The sequence below is a fragment of the Sander lucioperca genome, chromosome 17, assembly GCF_008315115.2.
Source record: "Sander lucioperca isolate FBNREF2018 chromosome 17, SLUC_FBN_1.2, whole genome shotgun sequence".
In the NCBI taxonomy this organism is placed as follows: domain Eukaryota; kingdom Metazoa; phylum Chordata; class Actinopteri; order Perciformes; family Percidae; genus Sander; species Sander lucioperca.
In genome coordinates, this window is record NC_050189.1 from 18537448 (window position 1) to 18563947 (window position 26500).

General features: G+C 40.5%; 2 protein-coding genes across 4 annotated transcripts in view; one reads left to right on the forward strand and one right to left on the reverse strand.

Moving 5' to 3' along the window:
• Window positions 1-16900, forward strand: part of otud4 (OTU deubiquitinase 4) — a 50698-nt gene extending 33798 nt beyond the window's left edge. For all 3 annotated transcript variants that reach the window (XM_035993826.1, XM_035993825.1, XM_035993824.1), the window contains 8 exons: window positions 1467-1599; window positions 4431-4493; window positions 7176-7935; window positions 9626-10483; window positions 11094-11134; window positions 12882-13515; window positions 13696-13772; window positions 15930-16900. In XM_035993826.1, the coding sequence (XP_035849719.1) occupies window positions 1467-1599; window positions 4431-4493; window positions 7176-7935; window positions 9626-10483; window positions 11094-11134; window positions 12882-13515; window positions 13696-13772; window positions 15930-16391 (3028 nt within the window). In that variant the 3' untranslated portion in view covers window positions 16392-16900. The remainder of the gene's footprint in view (window positions 1-1466; window positions 1600-4430; window positions 4494-7175; window positions 7936-9625; window positions 10484-11093; window positions 11135-12881; window positions 13516-13695; window positions 13773-15929) is intronic.
• LOC116064546 (zinc finger protein 239-like) overlaps window positions 1-26500 on the reverse strand; it is a 914372-nt gene that overhangs the window by 323429 nt on the left and 564443 nt on the right. The gene's annotated exons all lie outside the window — the stretch shown is intronic.

Consider the following 26500-nt stretch of genomic DNA (forward strand, 5'->3'; position numbering starts at 1 on the left):
GCTGTATACTACTATCCCTGTATGGATGATATGATGTATAACAGCTGTATACTACTCTCCCTGTATAGATGATATGATGTATAACAGCTGTATACTACTATCTCTGTATGATGATATGATGTATAACAGCTGTATACTACTATCCCTGTATGGATGATATGATTTCTATCTTTGTTGTCAGTCTTTAAAGAGGTTAAACTCTTTGTGAAAAACAAACATTGAACGCCCCAGAACTTTCTTTTATTCTCCAGTTTGACCGTCAGTTATAACGGAAAAAGAACATAAATAAACTACTTTAACGTAGATTTTCTTTAGGGCTTTATTACGTGGTATCGGATCGGTGCATTAACTCCAGTACTTCCCGATACCAGCGTTTTAGGCGGTATCGGAGCCGATACCGATACTGGTGTCTGTATCGGAACATCTCTAGCCTCTACGGCAGTAAATGTTTTTCAATGATGTACCCCTTTTGAATTGTTTCTTTAAGCCAAGTACCCTCCTGACCAGCGCTTTTTGGTAGAAAAAAATAGTCTATATAAACAGGAACAGTACAGCGCTGTCAGCGATAGATTTACTAAACAACAGTCTTGTATCTGGAAAAAACATTTAAATGCTGATGTGAAAAGGAGACAAAAACTGTAAAAAAAAAACAAAAAAAAACACAGCCTTGGAAAAAGATGGTAGAAGGAAGGAAGGCAAGAATAGGTCGAAAATAGTGTCGAAAACTTCAAAAACAGTGACTTAACTTGTAAGAAACTTGTAAAAAGTAGAAGGAAAGTGGAAGGAAGGAAGGCAAGAATAGGTCCAAAGAAGGAGACGCAAATGTCACATTTTTGGTAGGAAAAGTCTCCATAAAGAGGAACAATGTTCTGGACAACAGCCTTGTTACTATTAAACATTTTGTTAAATATCTCCCGTACCCCCTCAGGTCCTCCAAAGTACCCCTAGGGGGACACGTACCCCCATTTGAGAACCACTGCTCTACGGCATGGGGAACGGAGTACCTCCTAATAAGTATTCCGGCTGGCCGTCGGGAATGAATACTAAAATGAATGACCCTTTTCCTTCTTCACCTTCGGATGTTTGTTTTCTTCCGGTTTTTGCGGCCGCGGCACGATATCAAAACGCCCACTCGCTCTATTCACACACACACACACACACACACACACACACACACACACACACACACACACACACGGCCTCAGCCAGACATTACACAGACTTTGTCCTCGAGAGCTGATAGGGTAAAGTCCACCTGATGTGCAGTCCGACTCATTCAAACATTTGCATTCTCACATACAGCTCCGCTGGGTAATGTCGAGGTACTTTGAGGGCTGCAGAGCATGACGTGTGAAAGGGATTCTTCATCTCATAATTTATCTTCGTTACTCAGTTCTATTTAAACATGATTTGATGATTTATAAAGCAGCTTCAAATATTCCTGCTGTGTTTTTCCTTTTTTATAGGACGTCTGTGAGCTCGATAGAATCTGCTTTCGGTGTGACGGAGGAGGAGCGTCTGGCCAAAGAAGAGGAGGAGAGGAACGTGGCGTTGGTGGAGATCCAGCTCAGAGATGAACGCAGCTTCCCCGCCCTCGGGGTGAGTTGAAAGGCACCGATAACGTGGCTGTAAAAATGCTTTTTACATCATCTGCATACGTGATGAGACGACAAAGACTGATGCCGGTTCATTTCTGAGGACCTAAAGCAGGGCTGTCAAACTCAATTTCACAAAGGGCAACACTGGGGAAAGAGAATCCCATCCAGGGCCAGACGTGTAGTTCATTGACGTGCTTTTATTTCATTGAAAAAGTAAAATATCTTTGACTCTATTATTGCATGTCTCATATGGTCTCCTCACTTACAGTTTGGTCCACATAAAGCCCTGAGAAAGTGAGCAAAAAAGTTCCAAAGCCGTCTTAGAATTTAGCAAATCGAGCAAAGCAATGGTTACATTTTTAATAGTAGGTTACCACACAGCTGACTCACAACAAGCTCTTTCACAGCCTGAATATGAAAACTCTCTGGTTCTGTGGTTATTTCTGAGTCTCAAATTCTGCTTTTAGTGTCGCGTAATTGCAGGTTGAAAAACGGTTTCCCATATTGACCTCTGCCCGCTTATGTAGCCTCTTCCCTGGGGTAAATTGAAGGGTGCTTCGGTGGGATTTTTTCCCAAGTTTTTCGGCCGGAGAAGGGTAGGGAGAAGCGGCAGACCTCTGCCCGCTTATGGGAGTAAGCCCTGACTGCAGTACGCAGATCGAGGAGTGGCTCAACGTTGGTGGAGCTAAACGTTTGACTCCGCCCACTTGCCCAATAGAAATTGGCAGAGCCATTTCTCTATCACTTGGCAATTGGTAAAGGAAGAATGTATGTCTGAGGGGAAAATACAGGACTTTTGAGCTTTTTGAGATCTTTTCCCGCGTGTGAAGTTTGCTTTCCTCGTTGTTGTTTTCCTTAACCCAACCGTCCATTGTTGTCTGGCGTCCCCCAGAGACATGGGCTCGTTTCCCACGAGTCACGTTTGCTTTTCCCGTTATCCTTTTCCTTAACCCAGCGGCGGAGTGGAACCAAAACATCTAGCCTACTGGGAAATTTCGTGGACCACCGCCCGGCAGGTAGCGTCCGTCTGCCGGCAGGCAGCATCCGCACGCGGGCAGGTAGCGTCCGTCTGCCGGCAGGCAGCATCCGTCCGCGGCCAGGCAGCGTCCGTCTGCCGGCAGGCAGCATCCGTAAATGGGCAGGCAGCGTCCGTTCGCCGGCAGGTTAGTCCGTTCGCGGGCAGACCGGCTCTCGCGGCCTCAAAACACTCCCGGTCCACCGGAAAAAGTCCAGACTCTACCGATTGCCACTCTGCCTTAACAACCGTCCGTTATTGTCTGGCGTCCCCCAGAGACCAGGGCTTGTTTCCCGCGAGTCACGTTTGCTTTCCCTGTTCTTCTTTTCCTAAACCCAACCCCGTTCTTTTTCCCTTTTTACAATTCAAATATCATTATTTATTATAATCTATATATCTATATATAATATATATATTATATTATAAAGGTGCTGCATTGACGTTTGGGAATGTGCTGCCTGATGTCCGCCACCAGATGGCGCGCCCACGGTGTCAAACGTTTAGCTCCGCCCAGATTTAGCCCAACCCCGATCTGCGTACTGCAGTCAGGTGCAATTGGCTTATGGAGCCCCTTCCCCGATCAAACACCTTGAGTGATGACGGTGTTCCAGGGGCATGAAAAAAGCTTAAGTTTTAGACCGGAGAAGGGCTAAAATGCAGATGCGGTTGACCCTTTACTGCTTCCTCTCCCCTTCCTCGGTCAAAAAACGTAGAAAAAATCCGCTGTTTGAAACTTGGGTTACCAGGGGCTCGAAACTCTGGATTTTTTTTCTACGTTTTTCGGCTGGATTTGGCCTTGCGGACCTTGAGTTCGACAGAATCTGCCTTTGGGGGAGGGGGGGCATATCATAGTAGGGGGTCTGGGTGTCCTCCCCCAGAGTTATTTTGAGCGTCAAAGACTTAATTTCCTGCATTTGAAAAACTTTTATTCACCAATTTATGGTGGATTGGATATGATGTGAAGAAGAAAAAAACACATGACAATTCAATATACAGTCCTTCCGTCCTTTTGTGATTGTTGTGGGCAAAAATCCTTGATCATGCGGCACGTTTTCTTAAAAAATGCGATGGAATATGCGGGATATTTATGCAATTTTATGCGTTGCGGGAACTTGCAAAAACTGCAGTTTCATCATGGCTTCATCGCGGGGTTTGCAGCTTTTCGATGATGTTCACGTCCCTTCATAACGTCCCTTCATAACGTCACTTCATAACGTCACTTCATAACGTCCCTTCATAACGTCACTTCATAACGTCACTTCATAACGTCACTTCATAACGTTCCCATGGCAACAGGGGAAAATGGCTGCTCTTGTGTGAAGTAAACGCAACATTTTTCAACTTTCTGCTAAAATATATGTGACTTTTTTTGCAACGAAAATGCGGGGATTATGAAATCATGCGGTAATAAGCCCCGCATATTTTGCGCGGAAATCGGCAATTTATGAGGCGAAAGTGCGGCGTATTTGAAAAAATGCACCTCCCCACATAAATATGCGGACTTTAGCTGATTATGCATTGAATTATGCGATCGCATAATCACGTTTTTCTGGAGGGACTGAATATATATCAAAAAATATAATGGAAAGTATGTTATTTCGTGCCATTGGGCATTTTTAAGTGGGTATATGGAAATCCTGGAGCTTTCTTAGTGGGTATACTGCGTATCACGGAGACTACACCACTGACTGGATTTGTTAATTCCCGTTATTTTTTGATTATCAGTGTGTAAAAAGCTGTCGTTTGTCTCAGTGATTTTGGGATGTTTTGCCCTTTTTTTAATAACTGTAAATATGTTAATTTGTTTGACTCCTCAGATGCAGAGTGATGGAGGGAGGAGGAAGGGATCAGACAAGAGAAGGGTCCAGAGAAACAAGACGGTACGTTTGTTCTTTGCGTCTTTAATTTGTTAGAAACAAATGTGACTAACAAGACTATTCGGATATTTGTGCGGTCGATAGGTTTTCAATTTTGGGATTCCAATATTCGTTTTGTTTTTCCTTCAATACTGTAATAAAGTTGAGACGGATTCGACTTTTGGAGAAACGCAACCACGACTTCTGGCTGCGGCGGCCGGTCATGTGAGCGTGGATCAGACGAGTGTGTTTTGAGGCGGTGTGAGAGTCCCGTAGAGGAAACAGGAAACATCACTGCCTCTATCTCTGCCACAAGAACATTTTAAAACCGCAAACACAAGCTCTGAACTGCCCGGGAGTTTGTGTAACAGCTGACTGTTTCCTCAGTCCCTCCGTCTCCTTTTCTTTCTCTCTTTCTCCGGGAAATAAACCTTCCTTCCAGTGAGGTCAGAATTAGGGCTGTACAATTAATCGAATTTTAGTCACAATCACAATTTTGGCTTCCCACGATCAAATTCGTGTGATCGAACGATATTTAAAATGTGTCATTCCGTTCATAGGACGCTCTGTATCAAAGTTTTTTTTTTTTTTTCCCAAATCTCCGTAAACCACTCTCTGATCACGTGCCTCCATGAGCCAATCAGAGTTGTTCCCTGCACCGCGCAGCTTAGTTTAGATGTAGACAGTCATAGAGGACAGAGTAACGTGAGGAAAATTCCACAACAGATAGCAGTCGGTCATAAGTCGTCACAAGGTTTACCAGTTTACCAGTAAACGCAACATTTAGTCCCGTCTGTGTTGTTTTTCAGACAACAGCAGTGACCAGTGGCTAGTTTGAGTCTGTTAGCTCATAGCTTTAGCGGCAGACTGTTGTACGTCCCGCTGTTGGAATCCTCTACAGTGAAATACAGTCACACTACACCGTTTAGCTGTCAGCATTTTAGCCGTGTTTAATCCAGTTACTACTGTAGCTAATGGTAGGCTAACGTTAGCTGCTGTGTAACGTGTTATTAGTGTTTACTAGCTAACGGTAGGCTAACGTTAGCTGCTGTGTAACGTGTTATTAGTGTTTACTAGCTAATGGTAGGCTAACGTTAGCTGCTGTGTAACGTGTTATTAGTGTTTACTAGCTAATGGTAGGCTAACGTTAGCTGCTGTGTAACGTGTTATTAGTGTTTACTAGCTAACGGTAGGCTAACGTTAGCTGCTGTGTAACGTGTTATAAGTGTTTACTAGCTAACGGTAGGCTAACGTTAGCTGCTGTGTAACGTGTTATAAGTGTTTACTAGCTAATGGTAGGCTAACGTTAGCTGCTGTGTAACGTGTTATTAGTGTTTACTAGCTAACGGTAGGCTAACGTTAGCTGCTGTGTAACGTGTTATTAGTGTTTACTAGCTAACGGTAGGCTAACGTTAGCTGCTGTGTAACGTGTTATAAGTGTTTACTAGCTAACGGTAGGCTAACGTTAGCTGCTGTGTAACGTGTTATTAGTGTTTACTAGCTAACGGTAGGCTAACGTTAGCTGCTGTGTAACGTGTTATAAGTGTTTACTAGCGTGACATGCAGCGATGTTTCTGTTGCCTCTAACGTCTGTTTTGGAGCATCAGAGCAACGCAGACATTTAAGTGGCACCGTAATCCGCGTTGCTATTTCGTCCAGTAGATACCGGGCACCGGTGCCCTATTGGCACCGGATTTTAACATGCGCCGTTAACGTGAACAGAAAATTACGTTGCCTGTATCTTTTCACGGCAAACGCGTATGTTTGGAAAGCGGTCGCACAACAGCTGAAATGGCTCCTTCATAGTATCCTTCAACAAAGGAGGAATGTAGCACAATATGGATGTGAAAGCAGTTATAATTAACCTATGTGACAATAAAATTTGTTTTAGTTAAAATCAACAAATCGTGAATCAAAATAGCTATTTTTAAAACACTAAGAAGGCTCGACACAACATAAAACTTTGCTCAAAGTATCACCAGGGGCTCTACACATGAACGCAAGCATTGAGAACATTGTTTGTGTTCACAGAGTTTACTAAAAAAGGTTTTGAGCACCTCACGTTAGCAGTTCTTTACACTATCTGCCATTTTCCCAGTCCAAAATAGGCGATCTCCGAATGCGAATGAACGGACTCCATATGAGGCTCCTTTTTCAACTACGAGGTCAATATTGTGTTTCAGTAACGACAAAACAACGAATTATCCGTGCATTTATATGGAACTAAGCTTTAGGAGCTTTCCATTTTTACTCTCCTCCCTCGACTATTTTTGACTGGCTCGATAGACGGCGACCGGAAGAACAACCAGAGCTACAGTGAGTTGCTCAAAACCTTTTTTAGTAAACTCTGTGAACACAAACAATGTTGTCAATGCTTTCGTTAAGGTGTAGAGTCCTGGTGATACTTGGAGCAAAGTCTCATGCTGTGTCGAGCCTTCTTAGTGGTTTAAAAATAGCTATTTTGAGGCTAGCATCAAAGTGCCCCTAGCACTCCCATTCAAAAGGCCATTTGACCGAAAAAGGAGAATACGGTAAATTTAAAAGTGGCGATTCCGTCCTAAATATGCTTTTAAACGAAAGTTTGACTCGGGTACATTCACAAAAAGACCCTATAGGTTGCATTTTGGCGAGAGTTACGCTTTAACAAGAAAACTCCACAGGGTAACTCTTATATTTTTCTTTTTCTTTCTTCTGTGCTTTTTATAGAAGAGTCCAGTCGAAGACGTCAGAGCACCATCTCCCTCTGCTGGCGAAAGACCCAAATCCTCCACCCCGCCCCCACTTGCATCATCCTCCTCTGCTGCTGCTGCACCTTCTACAAATACTACACCACCCAGCAAACCCGCCCTTCCTGCTGCAAAACCTCCCGCTGCTCCGTCCGCAAAACCAGACTCCAACACTCCTTCTTGGCTGAGCTCGATCAAGGCTTCAACGACTCCCAACCTAAACATGGCCGCCGCGGCGTCTAGCTCCACCTCCAGCCTCCCTGTCACCCGTGCTGCCACGAAAACAAACGCACCCTCTGACGCTTTAACGCAGCTCTCTCTTCCTGCTGCTCCGAGCACCAAACCTGCCGTAACGGGCGGGGCTGTGCCTCCCTCCATCCTGTCCTCTGCCACTGTGTTCTCCTTCCTCACCCCTGCTCTCCCTTCTGCTTCCTCACCCCCGACTCCCCACGCTCCGTCCTCCTCTTCTCTCCCCTCTCCTCCTCCTCCGGAATCGTCCGCCTCACCTCCTCCTCATTTCTCTTCATCTTCTTTTTCAGCACTTCCTCCCACTTTCATCGCTCCCATTGCCCCCTCTCCCTCCGTCGCCACGGCACACGGCTTCCTCCCTCCCTCCTCGCTCCCCCGTTCCTCCCCGCCCGTCTCCTCTCTCCCCCACTCCCCCAGTCCTCCCCCCTCCTCGTCTTCTCTTACCCATCATGCTGCTCAAGTTCACGCGGCTCCACCAGCTTCAGCCCAGAGTAAGTCGTCTGTTCGGTCACACTTCACACACCTGTTTCTGTCGGCGTTCATTTGTACAACTGAGTGTAACACCATGAATGTCCCACAGGAGAGCTCGTACAAACTAGTTTTGAGCGTACTTAAAGGATAACTCTGTTATTGTTCCAACCTGGACCCTATTTTCCCATGTTTGTTTTAGTAGCTAAGTTTCCATCCACTTGTCAATCGAATTATCTGAAGTTCGGTAAAAACAACTCATGCGAATAAGAAATGGAAAGAAAGTGTGTTTCCATCCAACGGCTTTAAAGTGAATAAAAACCTGTGCGTAATGACGTCACATGCTGTTTTGCGGTCAAATTGGTATACCGAATTGATTTGACATTTTAAGGTGTTTCCATACCTCCATCTTTATAATACATTATCCAAAGAGAGACATACCTCCATCTTTATAATACATTATCCAAAGAGGGACGTACCTCCATCTTTATAATACATTATCCAAAGAGGGACATACCTCCATCTTTATAATACATTATCCAAAGAGGGACATACCTCCATCTTTATAATACATTATCCAAAGAGGGACATACCTCCATCTTTATAATACATTATCCAAAGAGGGACATACCTCCGCCTTTCGCCCTCTTCCACTCAGTGGCTCCGTGACAAATGCCAGGGGGAGATTACTCGCCAGGGAAGCGAAAAAGAGAATTAAAATAATAATAAAAGACCAAAGTTAATATTGGAGTGGCTAGAACAGCTGCGTGGAAACGATGGAGAGAGCTAATTTCGGGTTAGGCCACCGTAGGAGGGAGGGGCTAGAAAGTAATATTCAGTAGGTTGTCATATACAATTTCACTGCTAGATGGGAGAAATTCTTACACAACGTAGCTTCAAACTTTGAAAGAGATTTTTTAATATGTCCAAAACCTTGGTATGAAACCAATAGTACGCGAATTGCATACTATTACCGGTCAAATATTACGGTATGCAATTCTGGACAATGTGCTGGCATAAATGCACAATGCAAAGTGGTAGTAACAACAGCGATCATAACGGACAGAAATTTGTCAAACGTTCTAAATAACGTAGAAATGAAAATGAAACGACTTGTCGGTCCAGTTATTCACCTCTTTCAGTAATTTAAGCATTATCTGGCGATGCCGCTAGTGTGGGGGTCGCCAGGGGTTACCATGGTTACGCGTCTCCAAACGGCAAGGAGAGATCCACACTGCTGTTGATTTAAACAAAAGTATGTTGAATGGTAGTTTACATATTGAGTATGTGGTGCAGACTGTGAGATGTCAGAGACAGCCCTGGTCTGACTTTCTTTATGTCTCTCTCTCTCTCTCTGTGTCTCTCTCTCTCTCTCTCTCTCTCTGTCTCTCTCTCTCTCTCTCTGTGTCTCTCTCTGTGTCTCTCTCTCTCTCTCTCTCTCTCTCTCTCTGTGTCTCTCTCTCTCTCTCTCTCTCTCTCTCTCTCTCTCTCTCTCTGTGTCTCTCTGTGTGTGTCTCTCTCTCTCTCTCTCTCTCTGTGTCTCGCTGTGTCTCTCTCTCTCTCTCTCTCTCTCTCTCTCTCTCTCTGTGTCTCTCTCTGTGTCTCTCTCTCTCTCTCTCTCTCTGTGTCTCGCTGTGTCTCTCTCTCTCTCTCTCTCTGTCTCTCTCTCTCTCTCTGTGTGTCTCTCTCTCTCTCTCTCTCCCCCCCCCCCAGTTTCTTTGCCAAATCCTGGAGCCACTCTGACTGCATCTCAGGCCTCCCTGTTGCAGAGTCACCCTCACGTGTCCCAGACCCAGACCCAGCCTTCTCTGCCGCAGAACACCCAGACCCGGACGCCCCCGATGCAGAACGAGGCCCACTCCTGTCTTCAACAGCTCCAGCACCAGCCTCAGTCCCACTCTGAAGTAGCCTCTCTGCCACAGACCCAGCCATCTGTCGTCCCTCCCTCCCTCCCTCAGGCCTCTGTCTCCCAGCCCCAGTCCCAGTACCCCTCACAGTCCCAGTCCCAGTACCCCTCACAGTCCCAGTACCCCTCACAGTCCCAGTCCCAGTACCCCTCACAGTCCCAGTACTCCTCCCACTCCCAGTCTGAGGTGGCCCAGGCCCAGTCCTCTCACCCTGCTCCAGCAGCTTCCTACCCCCTCCCCTCCCAGACCTCAGTTCCTGTCCCGGCCTCTCTGCATCCTCACCTCCACGCCCAGACGCCTCAGCCTCCTCAGCCTCCTCACCCCTCCCAAGTGCCACATCCCTCCCTCTCTCTCTCCACTTCCCATCCCTCTCTCTATCCCCACTCCTCCGTCGGTCAGAATCAAACCGAGGCCCCTCTCCCTCCGGCTCAGCCTCACCCCGAGTCTCCGGCTCACCCTCCTCCTCCTCACCCCGCTCATCACCCCCAGCTGCAGTCTGCTCCTCCCCCTCACCACCCGTCCATCCCCGGAGCTGTTCCTCTGCAGCAGCTGTCCCAGCTCTACCAGGACCCCCTGTACCCCGGATTCCCCCAGGGGGAGAAGGGCGAAGTGGCTCAGACTCCAGCCTTGTCCTCCAGCAAATCAGGGGAGGACCTGCCGCTAGGTGAGCTGGACAAAATCAGTAGGACAGTTATTGTTTAGGGGGTGAGCCCCGAATAGTCGATGCTTCGATCGAAAGAGCCTGATTCGACTGCCGGTCTCAACAGTCGGACACAATCCAGACCAAAGATTCTGGGCGAGACGAGTGTAAACTTTCTGAAACCTGCCAGTTTATAACCAATGAGACGACTTAAATACTTTTTTTGTAGCTGGATATCATTTGTTGCATATAAATATGAGTGTGGATAACATTACGGATAGAGCTGCCTTTCTAGTGATGAAACGGCGAAAAACAACGTTTTTATTTCTCCGATTCACTTTGTTTTAACGACGCTCGCTCCATCACGTTACAGTCATAGGCACCGATACCGAGGGTGCTCCGGAGCTCGAGCACCCACGGTGCCAGACTGCCAGTATGGCATGAACATGAACAAATCCTTCGCCTAGATAAGATAGACTCACTTAGACAAAAATGGCGAGATGAAATAATATCACCCATAAGTTTCATTGTAATAAATCTGATGAGGATTTTGTCGATTACTTGTTTTGTGAATATAAAATGCCCGTCACAGTTGCCCAGAAGCTGAGCTGCTTGATTTTGTCTTTCTCTGCAGATCTCAACATCTTGAAGTTTTTCTTCAACTTGGGTGTCAAGGTAAGACGAAGAACGGCACCGTCACTCAAGAGTCTACAAACACGTCAAGATAAAGGCTTTAGAGGTCTTTTTGTTAAAACCCCCAAAACACAGCCGGTTCAGTGCATCAGCTGTTTAGTTTACAGCCCGACTGATGTGGGATTTTAGAGGCTGATAACCAAAGAGACTTTGAAAAAAACAAAAAGTGAACTATTAAATTAATCGGCAACTATTTTGATAATCGATTAATCGGTTGAGTCATTTCTCTGATTCCAGCTTGTTAAATGTGAATATCTTCTAGTTTCTTCTCTCCTCTGTGACCGTAAACTGAATATCTTTGAGTTTTGGACAAAACAAGACATTTGAGGACGTCCTCTTAGGCTTTGGGATCCACATTTTTCACCACGTTTTGACATTTTTATAGATCAAAAAACTAATCGATTAATTGAGAAAATAATCGACAGATTAATCGACTATGAAAATAATCGTTAGTTGCAGCCCTAAAGTGAACATAACACATTTTTGATTAAGGATTCCCCTTAATTTGGTCGTTAAAGAGCTTGTGAGGAAGATCCAATGCTGAGCAGAGGTTGCTGTTTATCTTGATGCAATAATTAATAACCATTTGGAGTAAAGTATACTACACATGGTTGTGTTTAAGGTCCTGAATGGCCATGGACATTTTATTGTGGGTCCCTGAAAAGTAATGGAATGAAAATCTGTGGGAAAGAAAAATTACGTTTACACTTTGCGTGCGCCTGGGTAGCTCACCTGGTAGAGTAGGCGCCCACATACAGAGGATTTCTCTCTCTCTCTCTCTCTCTCTCTCTCTCTCTCTCTCTCTCTCTCTCTCTCTCTCTCTCTGTCTCTCTGTCTCTCTCTTTGTCTCTCTCCCTCCCTCTCTTTGTCTCTCTCTCTCCCTCTTTGTCTCTCTCCCTCCCTCTCTTTGTCTCTCTCTCTCCCTCTCTTTGTCTCTCTCTCTCTCTTTGTCTCTGTCTCTCTCTCTCTCCCTCTCTCTCTCTATCTCTCTCTCTCTCTCCCTCTCTTTGTCTCTCTCTCTATCTCTCTCTCTCCCTCTCTTTGTCTCTCTCTCTCCCTCCCTCTCTTTGTCTCTCTCTCTCTCCCTCTCTTTGTCTCTCTCTCTCTCTCCCTCCCTCTCTTTGTCTCTCTCTCTCCCTCTCTTTGTCTCTCTCTGTCTCTCTCTGTCTCTCTCTCTTTGTCTCTCTTTGTCTCTCTTTGTCTCTCTCTGTCTCCCTCTCTTTGTCTCTCTTTGTCTCTCTCTGTCTCTCTCTCTCTCCCTCTCTTTGTCTCTCTCTCTCCCTCTCTTTGTCTCTCTCTCTCTCTCTTTGTCTCTCGCTCCCCTCTTTCATGTCTTCTGCTGTCCTGTAAATAAAGGCCTAAAATGCCCCAAAAAAACAATCTTAAAAACTAAAACTAAATGACAGTTAGTCTAGACTCTTATGTGCCAGACTATTTCCTGGCTTTGAAAATAATTGATGTAAATTTGGAATTGATTATATGTAAGCGGGTAGATTTCACAATCAGTGTGGATATTTCTTCCCCAAGTGTTCACAAGTTATTATTTAATTTATTGTCCTGTTATTGATTTGTTTTGTTTTAGTTCTTGTCTGCTGTTCTGTTCTTTACACAATCAATCAATCAATCAATCAATCAAAATCAATCCAAAGACCGGTGACCTGTCTTAACTGGTTGTGTGGCAGCTGGTCCAGTTGGTGTTTTTGACATTCGTCCTTGCTCTTCTCTCCAGGCTTACTCCATGCCCATGTTCCCCCCCTACATCTACCTCCTCCCCCTGCAGCAGGCCCACACCTTACACCCCAAGCTCCCCTCCCGCTCCCCGTCCCCTCCCCCCCAGTACCCTCCCTCCAGGCACCAGGACGAGTACGCCCAGTACCCTCCGACTTCCACATCAATGCCTCCCCAGTACGAGCACCAGGCCCTGTCGGCTGAGCCCCCACATCCCACTGACCCACCCTCCTTCAATCAGGCCGGGTACCCTGTCAATCAGCCTCCACCTCACAGGATGTCCTGGCAACAGCACCAGATGCCCCCTCCCAGAAACCCCAACTACTCGGTTGGATATCATAGCCAAAGTTCATCGTATCTGGCTTCCCCGCCCTTGTCTCAGGGCTACCACCCGAGTCAAGCCCAGGGCCACCTGTACCCCCAGTACCCACCCTCCTCAATAGGATTTCAGTCTTCGCCGAACCCCGAAGAGCTCCAGGTGAGCCAGCAGGGGGCGCTGGAGCAGCGCCAGCCCACCAATGGAGACACGATGCATGGCCAAGGGCCTGGCCGAGGCCCAGGTCCTCTGGAGAGTCCTGCTGCTGCTAACATGGCTAATGCTAACAACAACAGAACGGGGATGGCGTCTGGTTTCGGTACGTAGACTGTTTTTCTATCAATCAATCAAGTCATTGTCATTTTTTTTGGGGTAAATTATTTACTGATGGCAGAAAGGGTTTCTGGGTAATGAAGGCCTTAAATTCCAAGCTGAGAGCCACGTACAATTTTTCCTTGTTGAAACTTTTAATATGAGGGTTTTTTTTCTTTCCCATCAGCCCTCAAGAACGAACCGGGAGACAGTTCGACCAAAATGGTGCTGCTGGTGGACCCCCCACTCAACAACACACCAATAGTACGACACACACACACACACACACACACACACACACACACACACACAGACAGAGACACACACACACAGACAGACACAGAGACACACACTCACTCTCACACAGACAGACACACACACACACACACACACACACACACACACACAGACAGACAGACAGACATAGAGACACAATCACACACACAGACCCACACAGAGACACAGACACACACACACTCACACACACACACACACACACAGACAGACACACTCACACATACATACACACACACACACACACACAGAGACACAGACACACACACACTCACACACACAGAGACACACACACACACCCGGTGTACTCATGTTACTAGGGTACAACTACTTCAGTAGTCATTTGTTGTTGTTGATGTTAATAATTAGCTGTTAGCTCAGTGGTTAGCACTGCTGCCTCACAGCAGGTTGGCACTGCAGAGTTCGATGCCCGGTCCAGGCCGTTTCCTCCCAACGTAAAGACATGCATGCTGGGTAACTAGGACTACAGTAGAAAACTAGCCGTCAGGCTAACACTGGCGCATTTACAGAAATGTTGATTAATGTGCTTTGTCCTAATCAAATAAATAAATCTAAAATCTAAATCCGACAATAAGAATTTAAGTGCAAACTTATGCTTTCGGACGTGGCTACACACGGACGTGTCCGTTGATTGGAGCACGTTGGTCGCTTAAAAATGGCTTGTTCAGCGTTTCGGTAGCACCTTGTCAGCCATAGCTAGTTAGCGTTAGCTGGTAACTTAGGGCAAAGTCTGCCGATTTTCAACCAGCTCCGTGTACTGCTGTACGTGCTTAAGAACGCACCGATAGCCGCAGGGCCGCGTTTACCCGTCGGCAAAACTCCTCTGGATGACTCTCGTCAGAAGGGCTGAAAATAGACAACTTTCCCTCGTTAGCGTTAAGATTAGCTTAGCGCCGTTTAAAACCATACCATAGACCGTTAAAGAAGTGGACGCCGTTGTTTTCTACGGAGACCAGTGAAGGATATTAGAAGCACTTTTCCGGTGATGGCTGAGCTTGCCGACGTAGATGTGACGTGAGCAACCTATCTGAAAGTTGTAAGTCTTCTGGTAGCTGTGCCAAGAGAAATCTCAATCATTCCCAATCTAGCAGAGATGGAGAGTGTAGGTATATGTAAGGAGATAACATAGACACAGGCTAATTATTGATCACTAAAATGCTAGTTAACATTAGTAATTACACTTAAACAGCTAATGGAAGTCCAAACTGCCTGCGAGCTTCTCCTGTACTATACGGTAATTCCTCTACTATGAGACAGTAAGTCTCGTGGTTATGACCCAATCGTTAGCCTATTTTTATAAAAACGTCTACGGAGCCATAACGTGAAGTACAAGGTAATGGAGCCTTTTATACATTGTCGTGTTTCTTAAGAAATAAACAACGGACAAATAGAGTCTTTAAACTCTTCAGATGTAAAGTTATTCTCTGTCAAAGTGACGTCAAAATGAATGGGAGTCAATGGGACGCTAACGGGAGGTGATGGCTTGGTAGCATCAAAATGGCGGCGTAGGAGCTACGCTTTCTGGATGCTCGCTTACCACCTTGAACTAGGGCTACTATTATGCGATTATGCGATTATGGGAAAAAATATAATCATGATTATTTCGGTTATTAATAAAAATCACAATAATTGAACACGCTTACTCGTTGACTTCTGGAAAGATGTTGCAATTATTGAACTTAAAAAAATAGTGGAAAAAGTTAAATAAATCAACAGTAAAAAAAACAACTGAACTTTGCCTAAATACTTTTCCTATTTAAACTTTATTTTTTCATTCAGAACACAAGAGAAAATAAGAGTTTACTTGCAAAACGTAATGAGCTAAATAAACGTTTTTCTCGATTATTCTGTTTTTGTGATCATTGGGAGCTGAAATCATAATCACGATTAAATTTCGATTGATTGCACAGCCCTACCTTGAAACATACGGATGCTGGCTTAACCGCGTCATCCTCTGCAGCTCCGCCCTTTTGTCCAAATATGGTCACTTCTGGCTCTAAAAAAAAACCCAAAATGGTGACAGCCAAAATGCCAACTGCTGGCCTCAAAGCTCCACCCTGGCAGCTGTAGGAACTGTTGTAGTAAATCAAGTCTCTCTCCTCTCAGATGAAGCTGGTTTCAAACACCGACGTTTCGGATGTCCCCATGACAACCATGAAGCCCGGCAGCACCCCTGCCTCGCCGACACCTTATGACCTCATCTCCAAGACGGCCGTCCACGGCGACAACAACCCCTGCCGCAGTTACCGGGGCCATCGAAAACCACTCAGTCACGCCAGCGCGTACATCCCGGAGAGTTACCTGGCGACCGTTGCCATGGCGGAGTCTCTGTCTGTGGGCTGCAGCACGGAGGACGACTGGGAGGAGTCGTCGGGGTTCAGACCGACGACCTTTAACCCCAGAGGGCCGAGGAAGGGCTACAGAGGAGGAGGAGGGAGAGGGAGGGGAGGCCATGATGCAGGGAGGGGAGCACACAGGAGGAGACATGGAGGAGAGGCGGGGGCGGGGCTTAACTACGTCCAGTTTAACTCCTCCCACAGGGGGCGGGGCCGAGAGAGAGGATACTAGCTCCCAGCCAATAAGACGAGAGGACACTGGAAGGGGATTTTTTTTTTTTTTTTTGCGTGTGTGTGTGTGTCTTTTCTCCCTACTGAGAGTTAGATGAGAAGATATGTATCATGTCTGGATGCTAAATATGAAGCTACAGCTAGCAGCCGCTTAGCTTAGTTTAGCTTAGCATGAAGGCTTGAAACGGGAGGAAATGGCTAGCTCGGCTCTGTTGAAAAGTAAATAAAGTAACTTATTCTTTCTACTTTTTGGACAGAGCTTTAACCGTCTCCTGGCTATAGCTTCACATTCACCGTACCGTGGAATCAGTCTTCTCATCCAGCTATATTTCTTTAATAGGAAGTCAAATTTCGGACTCTTTAGCATCTCTTTGAACGCAGCAACTGAGTGTTTAGCGTGTCCATAAAGCTTTAGAAATGTTAAGCACATTTCAGCAAAAAGAAGCGTCGACCAAGTTAATTGAGCACTTCTTTTAAGCATCTGTTAGCAGCTTGAGCTGAAAACACAGAATTAAAGGAACACGCCGACTTATTGGGACTTAAGCTTATTCACCGTAACCCCCAGAGTTAAAGTCCATACATACCCTTCTCGTGTCCGTGCGTGTTGTAACTCTGTCTGACGGCTCCACCGTTAGCTTAGCCTAGCACAGAACCTGGTAACTGGTTCCATCTAGCCTACTGCTCCCAATAAGTGACAAAATAACGCCAAGTCACCGCGTGTACAAAAAACAACGTAACAGCCGTCTTCTAACCATAAACAAACTGGGAACTATATTCTCAGAAAGGCTTGCTGCAAAGCAAATCACTCCTCCCAAGTAGCAGAAGTAGCAGAGCTTCGCCTTTCTGAGAATATAGTTCCCAGTTTGTTTACGGTTAGAAGACGGCTGTGTCTCATGTTACGTTGTTATTTGTACACGCTGTGACTCTACAAATCACATCATGTAAATAGGAACATGTTGGCGTTATTTTGTCACTTATTGGGAGCAGTAGGCTAGATGGAGCCGGTTACCTCCAGGATCTGTGCTAAGCTAAGCTAACGGTGGAGCCGTCAGACAGAGTTACAACACACACGGACACGAGAAGGGTATGTATGGACTTGTCTAACTCTGGGGGTTACGGTGAATAAGCTAAAGTCCCAATAAGTCGGCGTGTTCCTCTAAATCAACAAAAATCTGATTTATTCTCGTAAAATCTAAGTTTGAGAACGGCTTTAAGAGTGGTAGTGCTGCTTTAAAACGACCGTAATGTGTATGGGAGTCTGGTTTAGAAGAGTCGGACAACAAATAGGATCTGTGTGGACGATTTGTTCAGATTTCTTTTAATTGTCCGTGTGTCGTCGTTGTTGCTCCTTGTGTGTATTTGTCTTGTTTTTCTTCTGTGCTGGGTGTATTTTTTCTTTCTCTCGTCACGTTGGATCAACTCAAAACTCTAGAGATCCAGTGCCTTACGTTTGCTACTTTACTGTCTTATTTCTTTTTCTTTTTGAGAAACGCTGCTGTACAGAACTGAAGGTGTTGGTGTTTTTCTATGCGATTGAATAAATAAAACATTGGTTCAGATGGTCTCTCGGTTTGGATTATTATCGCGTTTTATTCACAAAGCTCAGCATCCAGTTTTCCCTGAAGATAAATTCCTTACTATTGACTTTAAGGACAATTATTATTCTATTTTTAGTCTGTTTTTCAACTTTTTTCGACATACTATACTATGACTTTATTCAACATACTTTCGACATACTATACTAAGACTTTTTTCGACATACTATACTATGACTTTTCGACATACTTTCGACACTATACTATGACTTTTTTCAACATACTAGGACATTTTTTCCACTTTTTTCAACATCCTATACTATGACTTTTTTTTCCACTTTTTTAGACATACTATACTGACTTTTTTCGACATACTATGACTTTTTTTCCACTTTTTTCAACATCCTATACTATGACTTTTTTCGACAGTTTTGACATACTATACTATGGCTTTTTTTCGACATACTATACTGATTTTTTTTCCACTTTTTTCGACATACTATACTATCTATGACTTCTTGACATACTATATTATGACTTTTTTCGACATACTATACTATGACTTTTTGTCCACGTTTTTCGACAGACTATACTATGATTTTCTTCCACTTTTTTCGACATACTATGACTTTTTTCGACATACTATATTATGACATTTTTTCCACTTTTTTCGACATACTATACTATGACTTTTTTTTCCACTTTTTTAGACATACTATACTGACTTTTTTCGACATACTATACTATGACTTTTTTCGACATACTATATTATGACATTTTTTCCACTTTTTTCGACATACTATACTATGACTTTTTTTTCACTTTTTTCGACATACTATACTGACTTTTTTCGACATACTATACTATGACTTTTTTCGACATACTATATTATGACATTTTTTTCCACTTTTTTCGACATACTATACTATGACTTTTTTTCCACTTTTTTCGACATACTATACTATGACTTTTTTTTCACTTTTTTCGACATACTATACCAGGGGTCACCAACACGGTGCCCGCGGGCACCAGGTAGCCCCCAAGGACCACATGAGTAGCCCTCAGGCCTGTTCTAAAAATGAAAATTGAATATTGACATTATCTGTTTCCCACCTTGTTAAGTCATTGTTGGTAATTATTGTGAGAAATCATTAACGTGATCAGTGTCTTCACATAGATGAGTATCATTAATCATTAACAATCATATATAACTAAAGGCAAACTGAGCAAATTTGTTATTTCAGAAGAGCGTATCAAACTGGTAGCCCTTCGTATGACTTGGTACCCATGAAGTAGCTCTCAGTTTCTAAAAGGTTGGTGACCCCTGTACTATACTATGATTTTTTTCCACTTTTTTCGACATACTATACTATGACTTTTTTTCAACATACTTTCGACATACTGTACTATGACTTTTTTTCCACTTTTTTAGACATACTATACTGACTTTTTTCGACATACTATACTATGACTTTTTTCCACTTTTTAGACATACCATACTATGACTTTTTTCGACATACTATACTATGACTTTATATCCACTTTTTTTGACATACTATACTATGACTTTTCGACATACTATACTATGACTTTTTTTTCCACTTTTTTCAACATCCTATACTATGATTTTTTTCGACATACTATACTATGACTTTATTTCCACTTTTTTCAACATCCTATACTATGATTTTTTTCGACATACTATACTATGACTATTTTCCACTTTTTTCGACATCCTATACTATGATTGTTTTCCACTTTTTTGACATACTATACTATGACTATTTCGACATACTTTCGACATACTATACTATGGCTTTTTTTCCACTTTTTTTGACATACTATACTGTGATTTTTTTCCACTTTTTTCGACATACTATACTGACTTTTTTCGACATACTATACTATGACTTTTTTCCACTTTTTAGACATACCATACTATGACTTTTTTCGACATACTATACTATGACTTTTTTCGACATACTGTACTATGACTTTTTTCGACATACTATACTATGACTTTTTCCACTTTTTTCGACATACTATACTATGACTTTTTTCCACTTTTTAGACCTACTATACTATGACTTTTTTCGACATACTATACTATGACTTTTTCCACTTTTTTCGACATACTATACTATGACTTTTTCGACATACTATATTATGACTTTTTTTCACTTTTTTCGACATACTTTCGACATACTATACTATGACTTTTTTTCAACATAGTTTCGACATACTATACTATGACTTTTTTCCACTTTTTTAGACATACTATACTGACTTTTTTCGACATACTATACTATGACTTTTTTCCACTTTTTAGACATACCATACTATGACTTTTTTCAACATACTATACTATGACTTTTTTTCAACATACTTTCGACATACTGTACTATGACTTTTTTTTCCACTTTTTTAGACATACTATACTATGACTTTTTGTCCACTTTTTTCGACATACTATACTATGACTATTTCCACTTTTTTGGACATACTATACTATAACTTTTTTGACATACTATACTATGACTTTTTTTCCAATTTTTTTATACATACTATACTATGACTTTTTGTCCACTATTTAGACATACTATACTGACTTTTTTCGACATACTATACTATGACTTTTTTCGACATAGTTTCGACATACTATACTATGACTTTTTTTCCACTTTTTTGACATACTATACTGACTTTTTTCGACATACTATACTATGACTTTTTTCGACATACTTTCGACATACTATACTATGATTTTTTTCCACTTTTTTCGACATACTATACTATGACTTTTTTCGACGTACTTTCGACATACTATACTATGACTTTTTTTCGACATAGTTTCGACATACTATACTATGATTTTTTTCCACTTTTTTCGACATACTATACTATGACTTTTTTTCCACTTTTTTCGACATACTATACTATGACTTTTTTCGACTCTTTTTCGACATATTATACTATAACTTTTTTCCACTTTTTAGACATACTATACTATGACTTTTTTGACATACTATACTATTACTTTTTTCGACATACTTTCGACATACTATACTATGACTTTTTTTCGACATAGTTTCGACATACTATACTATGATTTTTTTCCACTTTTTTCGACTTACTATACTATGACTATTTCTACTTTTTTTCGACATACTATACTATGACTTTTTTTCCACTTTTTTCGACATACTATACTATGACTTTTTCTGACTCTTTTTCGACATATAGTATAACTTTTTTCCACTTTTTAGACATACTATACTATGACTTTTTTGACATACCATACTATTACTTTTTTCAACATACTATATTATGACTTTTTTTCACTTTTTTCGACATGCTATACTATGACTTTTTTCGACATACTTTCGACATACTATACTATGACTTTTTTCCACTTTTTTGACATACTATACTGACTTTTATCGACATACTATACTATCACTTTTTTCGACATCCTATACTATGATTTTTTCAACATACTATACTATGGCTTTTTATCTACTTTTTTATACATACTATACTATGACTTTTTTCAACATACTATACTATGACTTTTTATCCACTTTTTACGACATACAATACTATGACTTTTTTCAACATACTATACTATGACTCTTTTCGACATACTATATTCAATGACATTTTTTCCACTTTTATGTCGAAGAAAAGTGTAAAAGTCATAGTATAGTGTCAAAAAAAGTGGAAAAAAGTCATAGTATAATATGTTGAAAAAAGTCATAGTTTAGTATGTCGAAAAAAGTGGAAAAAAGTCAGTATAGTATGTCAAAAAAAGAAGGAAAAAAGTCAAAGTATAGTATGTCGAAAAAAGAGGAAAAAAAGTCATAGTATAGCATGTCGAAAAAAGTCAGTATAGTATGTTGAAAAAAGTTGAAAAAAGTCATAGTATAGTATGTCGAAAAAAGTTGAAAAAAGTCATAGTATAGTATGTCGAAAAAAGTCATAGTATAGTATGTCGAAAAAAGAGGAAAAAAGTCATAGTATAGTATGTCGACAAAAGAAGGAAAAAAGTCATAGTATAGTATGTCGAAAAAAGTGGATATAAAGTCATAGTATAGCATGTCGAAAAAAGAGGAAAAAAAGTCGTGTATAGTATGTCAAAAAAAGTGGATATAAAGTCATAGTATAGTATGTCGAAAAAAGTCATAGTATAGTATGTCAAAAAAAGTGGAAAAAAGTCATAGTATTGTATGTCGAAAAAAGTCATAGTATAGTATGTCGAAAAAAGAGGGAAAAAAGTCATAGTATAGTATGTCGAAAAAAGTGGATATAAAGTCATAGTATAGTATGTCGAAAAAAGTGGATATAAAGTCATAGTATAGTATGTCAAAAAAAGTGAAAAAAGTCATAGTATAGTATGTCAAAAAAAGTGAAAAAAGTCATAGTATAGTATGTCAAAAAAAGTGGAAAAAAGTCATAGTATAGCATGTCGAAAAAAGTGAAAAAAGTCATAGTATAGTATGTCGAAAAAACAGGGAAAAGTCATAGTATAGCATGTCGAAAAAAGTTGAAAAAAGTCATAGTATAGTATGTCGGAAAAAGAGGAAAAAAAGTCATAGTATAGTATGTCTAAAAAAAGTCATAGTATAGTATGTCAAAAAAAGTGGAAAAAAGTCATAGTATAGTATGTCGAAAAAAGTGGATATAAAGTCATAGTAAAGTATGTCGAAAAAAGTCATAGTATAGTATGTCGAAAAAAGTGGATATAAAGTCATAGTAAAGTATGTCGAAAAAAGTCATAGTATAGTATGTTGAAAAAAGTCATAGTGTAGCATGTCGAAAAAAGTGGAAAAAAGTCATAGTATAGCATGTCGAAAAATGTCATAGTATAGTATGTTGAAAAAAGTGGGAAAAAAAAGTCATAGTAAAGCATATCGAAAAACGTCATAGTATAGTATGTTGAAAAAAGTCATAGTATAGTATGTCAAAAAAAGTGGAAAAAAGTCATAGTATAGTATGTAGAAAAAAGTCATAGTATCAAAAAAAGTGGAAAAAAGTCATAGTATAGTATGTCGAAAAAAGTGGATATAAAGTCATAGTATAGTATGTCGAAAAAAGTGGATATAAAGTCATAGTATAGTATGTCGAAAAAAAGTCATAGTATAGTATGTCGAAAAAAGTGGAAAAAAAAAGTCATAGTATAGTACGTCGAAAAAAAGTCATAGTATAGTATGTCGAAAAGTCATAGTATAGTATGTCGAAAAAAGTCATAGTATAGTATGTCGAAAAGTCATAGTATAGTATGTCGAAAAAAGTCATAGTATAGTATGTCGAAAAAAGTGGATAAAAAGTCATAGTATAGTATGTCGAAAAAAGGGGAAAAAAGTCATAGTATAGTATGTCGAAAAGTCATAGTATAGTATGTCGGAAAAAATGGATATAAAGTCATAGTATAGTATGTCGAAAAAAGAGGAAAAAAAGTCATGGTATAGTACAGGGGTGGCCAACCAGTTAGGTATAAAGAGCCACAAAAAGAAACGCACCATAGCAAAAAGCCACACAACACATGCACGTCCACACTACAACAGCAACAGTGTCTTCCAGATCTGATGACAGTCATAATATATAGCAGTTTTCATAGTTTTTTTTCTCACTTAGACTGACTCAGTGGGAAACCTGACAGTCTTTGTTATCCACAATCCTTTTCAGGTCTTGCTTGAACTCGGTTGTGGCCACTCAAAGCAACTCTCTCACTCATTTGTCACTAGAGGGTCTTTCAAACACTCAGATTCAGCAGTGAAAGGGTTAACGAGGAAGGTGATCTGTGGCCGCTGTTTTTCCTCAGGTTGTAGAATCTATCCTCAGAACTCTGCTGCATTATTTTCCATTTTAAAATAATTGGCAAATGTATTGGCAGATGCATTCAAATGTTTTTTTTTTTACTTATCTGAAATACTGTGTTTCAGAAAAGTTAAAAACAACAATCAACCAATGACACAGCCCCCAGCCACACAGTAAGAGCCTCACAGGAGCAGGCAAAGAGCCGCATACGGCTCAAGAGCCACAGGTTCGCCACCCCTGGTATAGTATGTCGAAAAAAGTCATAGTATAGTATGTCGAAAAAAGTGGAAAAAAGTCATAGTATAGCATGTCGAAAAAAAGTGGAAAAAAAGTCATAGTATAGTATTTTGAAAAAAGTGGAAAAAAGTTAAATGGAAATTTTTGTAACGAGGATTTGTTCAATAAAGATCTTGAGTCAATAAATTGTCTTTGTTGTATTTTATTCTTGTGCACAAGAAGAGATAGTTTATAGTGTGTCAGAGTCTGCAAAAGTCCGTCTGTGAGTGAAAAAAAGTCATAGTATAGTATGTCGAAAAGTCATAGTATAGTATGTCGGAAAAAATGGATATAAAGTCATAGTATAGTATGTCGAAAAAAGTGGATATAAAGTCATAGTATAGTATGTCGAAAAAAGTTGAAAAAAGTCATAGTATAGTATGTCGAAAAAAGAGGAAAAAAAGTCATGGTATAGTATGTCGAAAAAAGTGGATATAAAGTCATAATATAGTATATCGAAAAAGTGGAAAAAAGTCATAGTATAGTATGTCGAAAAAAGTGGATAAAAAGTCATAGTATAGTATGTCGAAAAAAGGGGAAAAAAGTCATAGTATAGTATGTCGAAAAAAGTGGATAAAAAGTCATAGTATAGTATGTCGAAAAAAGTCATAGTATAGTATGTCGAAAAAAGTGGAAAAAAAAAGTCATAGTATAGTACGTCGAAAAAAGTCATAGTATAGCATGTCGAAAAAAAGTGGAAAAAAAGTCATAGTATAGTATTTTGAAAAAAGTGGAAAAAAGTTAAATGGAAATTTTTGTAACGAGGATTTGTTCAATAAAGATCTTGAGTCAATAAATTGTCTTTGTTGTATTTTATTCTTGTGCACAAGAAGAGATAGTTTATAGTGTGTCAGAGTCTGCAAAAGTCCGTCTGTGAGTGAAAAAAAGTCATAGTATAGTATGTCGAAAAAAGTGGAAAAAAGTCATAGTATAGTATGTCGAAAAAAGGGAAAAAAGTCATAGTATAGTATGTCGAAAAGTCATAGTATAGTATGTCGGAAAAAATGGATATAAAGTCATAGTATAGTATGTCGAAAAAAGTTGAAAAAAGTCATAGTATAGTATGTCGAAAAAAGTGGATATAAAGTCATAGTATAGTATGTCGAAAAAAGAGGAAAAAAAGTCATAGTATAGCATGTCGAAAAAAAGTGGAAAAAAAGTCATAGTATAGTATGTCGAAAAAAGTGGATATAAAGTCATAATATAGTATGTCGAAAAAAGTGGATAAAAAGTCATAGTATAGTATGTCGAAAAAAGGGGAAAAAAGTCATAGTATAGTATGTCGAAAAAAGTCATAGTATAGTATGTCGAAAAAAGTGGAAAAAAAAAGTCATAGTATAGTACGTCGAAAAAAGTCATAGTATAGCATGTCGAAAAAAAGTGGAAAAAAAGTCATAGTATAGTATTTTGAAAAAAGTGGAAAAAAGTTTAATGGAAATTTTTGTAACGAGGATTTGTTCAATAAAGATCTTGAGTCAATAAATTGTCTTTGTTGTATTTTATTCTTGTGCACAAGAAGAGATAGTTTACAGCGTGTCAGAGTCTGCAAAAGTCCGTCTGTGAGGCAGTCCTACAAAACTTCATACAGAAGACACACACAAAAGTCATAGTACAGTATGTCTAAAAAAGTGGATAGAAAGTCATAGTATAGTATGTCGAAAAAAGTCATAGTATAGTATGTCGAAAAAAGTGGAAAAAAGTCATAGTATAGTATGTCGAAAAAAGTGGATATAAAGTCATAGTATAGTATGTCAAAAAAAGTGAAAAAAGGCATAGTATAGTATGTCAAAAAAAGTGGAAAAAAGTCATAGTATAGCATGTCGAAAAAAGTTGAAAAAAGTCATAGTATAGTATGTCGGAAAAAGAGGAAAAAAAGTCATAGTATAGTATGTCTAAAAAAGTCATGGTATAGTATGTCAAAAAAAGTGGAAAAAAGTCATAGTATAGTATGTCGAAAAAAGTGGAAAAAAGTCATAGTATAGCATGTTGAAAAAAGTCATAGTATAGTATGTTGAAAAAAGTCATAGTGTAGCATGTCGAAAAAAGTGGAAAAAAGTCATAGTATAGCATGTTGAAAAAAGTCATAGTATAGTATGTCAAAAAAAGTGGAAAAAAGTCATAGTATAGTATGTTGAAAAAAGTCATAGTATCAAAAAAAGTGGAAAAAAGTCATAGTATAGTATGTCGAAAAAAGTGGATATAAAGTCATAGTATAGTATGTCGAAAAAAAGTCATAGTATAGTATGTCGAAAAAAGTGGAAAAAAAAAGTCATAGTATAGTACGTCGAAAAAAAGTCATAGTATACTATGTCGAAAAGTCATAGTATAGTATGTCGAAAAAAGTCATAGTATAGTATGTCGAAAAAAGTGGATAAAAGGTCATAGTATAGTATGTCGAAAAGTCATAGTATAGTATGTCGGAAAAAATGGATATAAAGTCATAGTATAGTATGTCGAAAAGTCATAGTATAGTATGACGGAA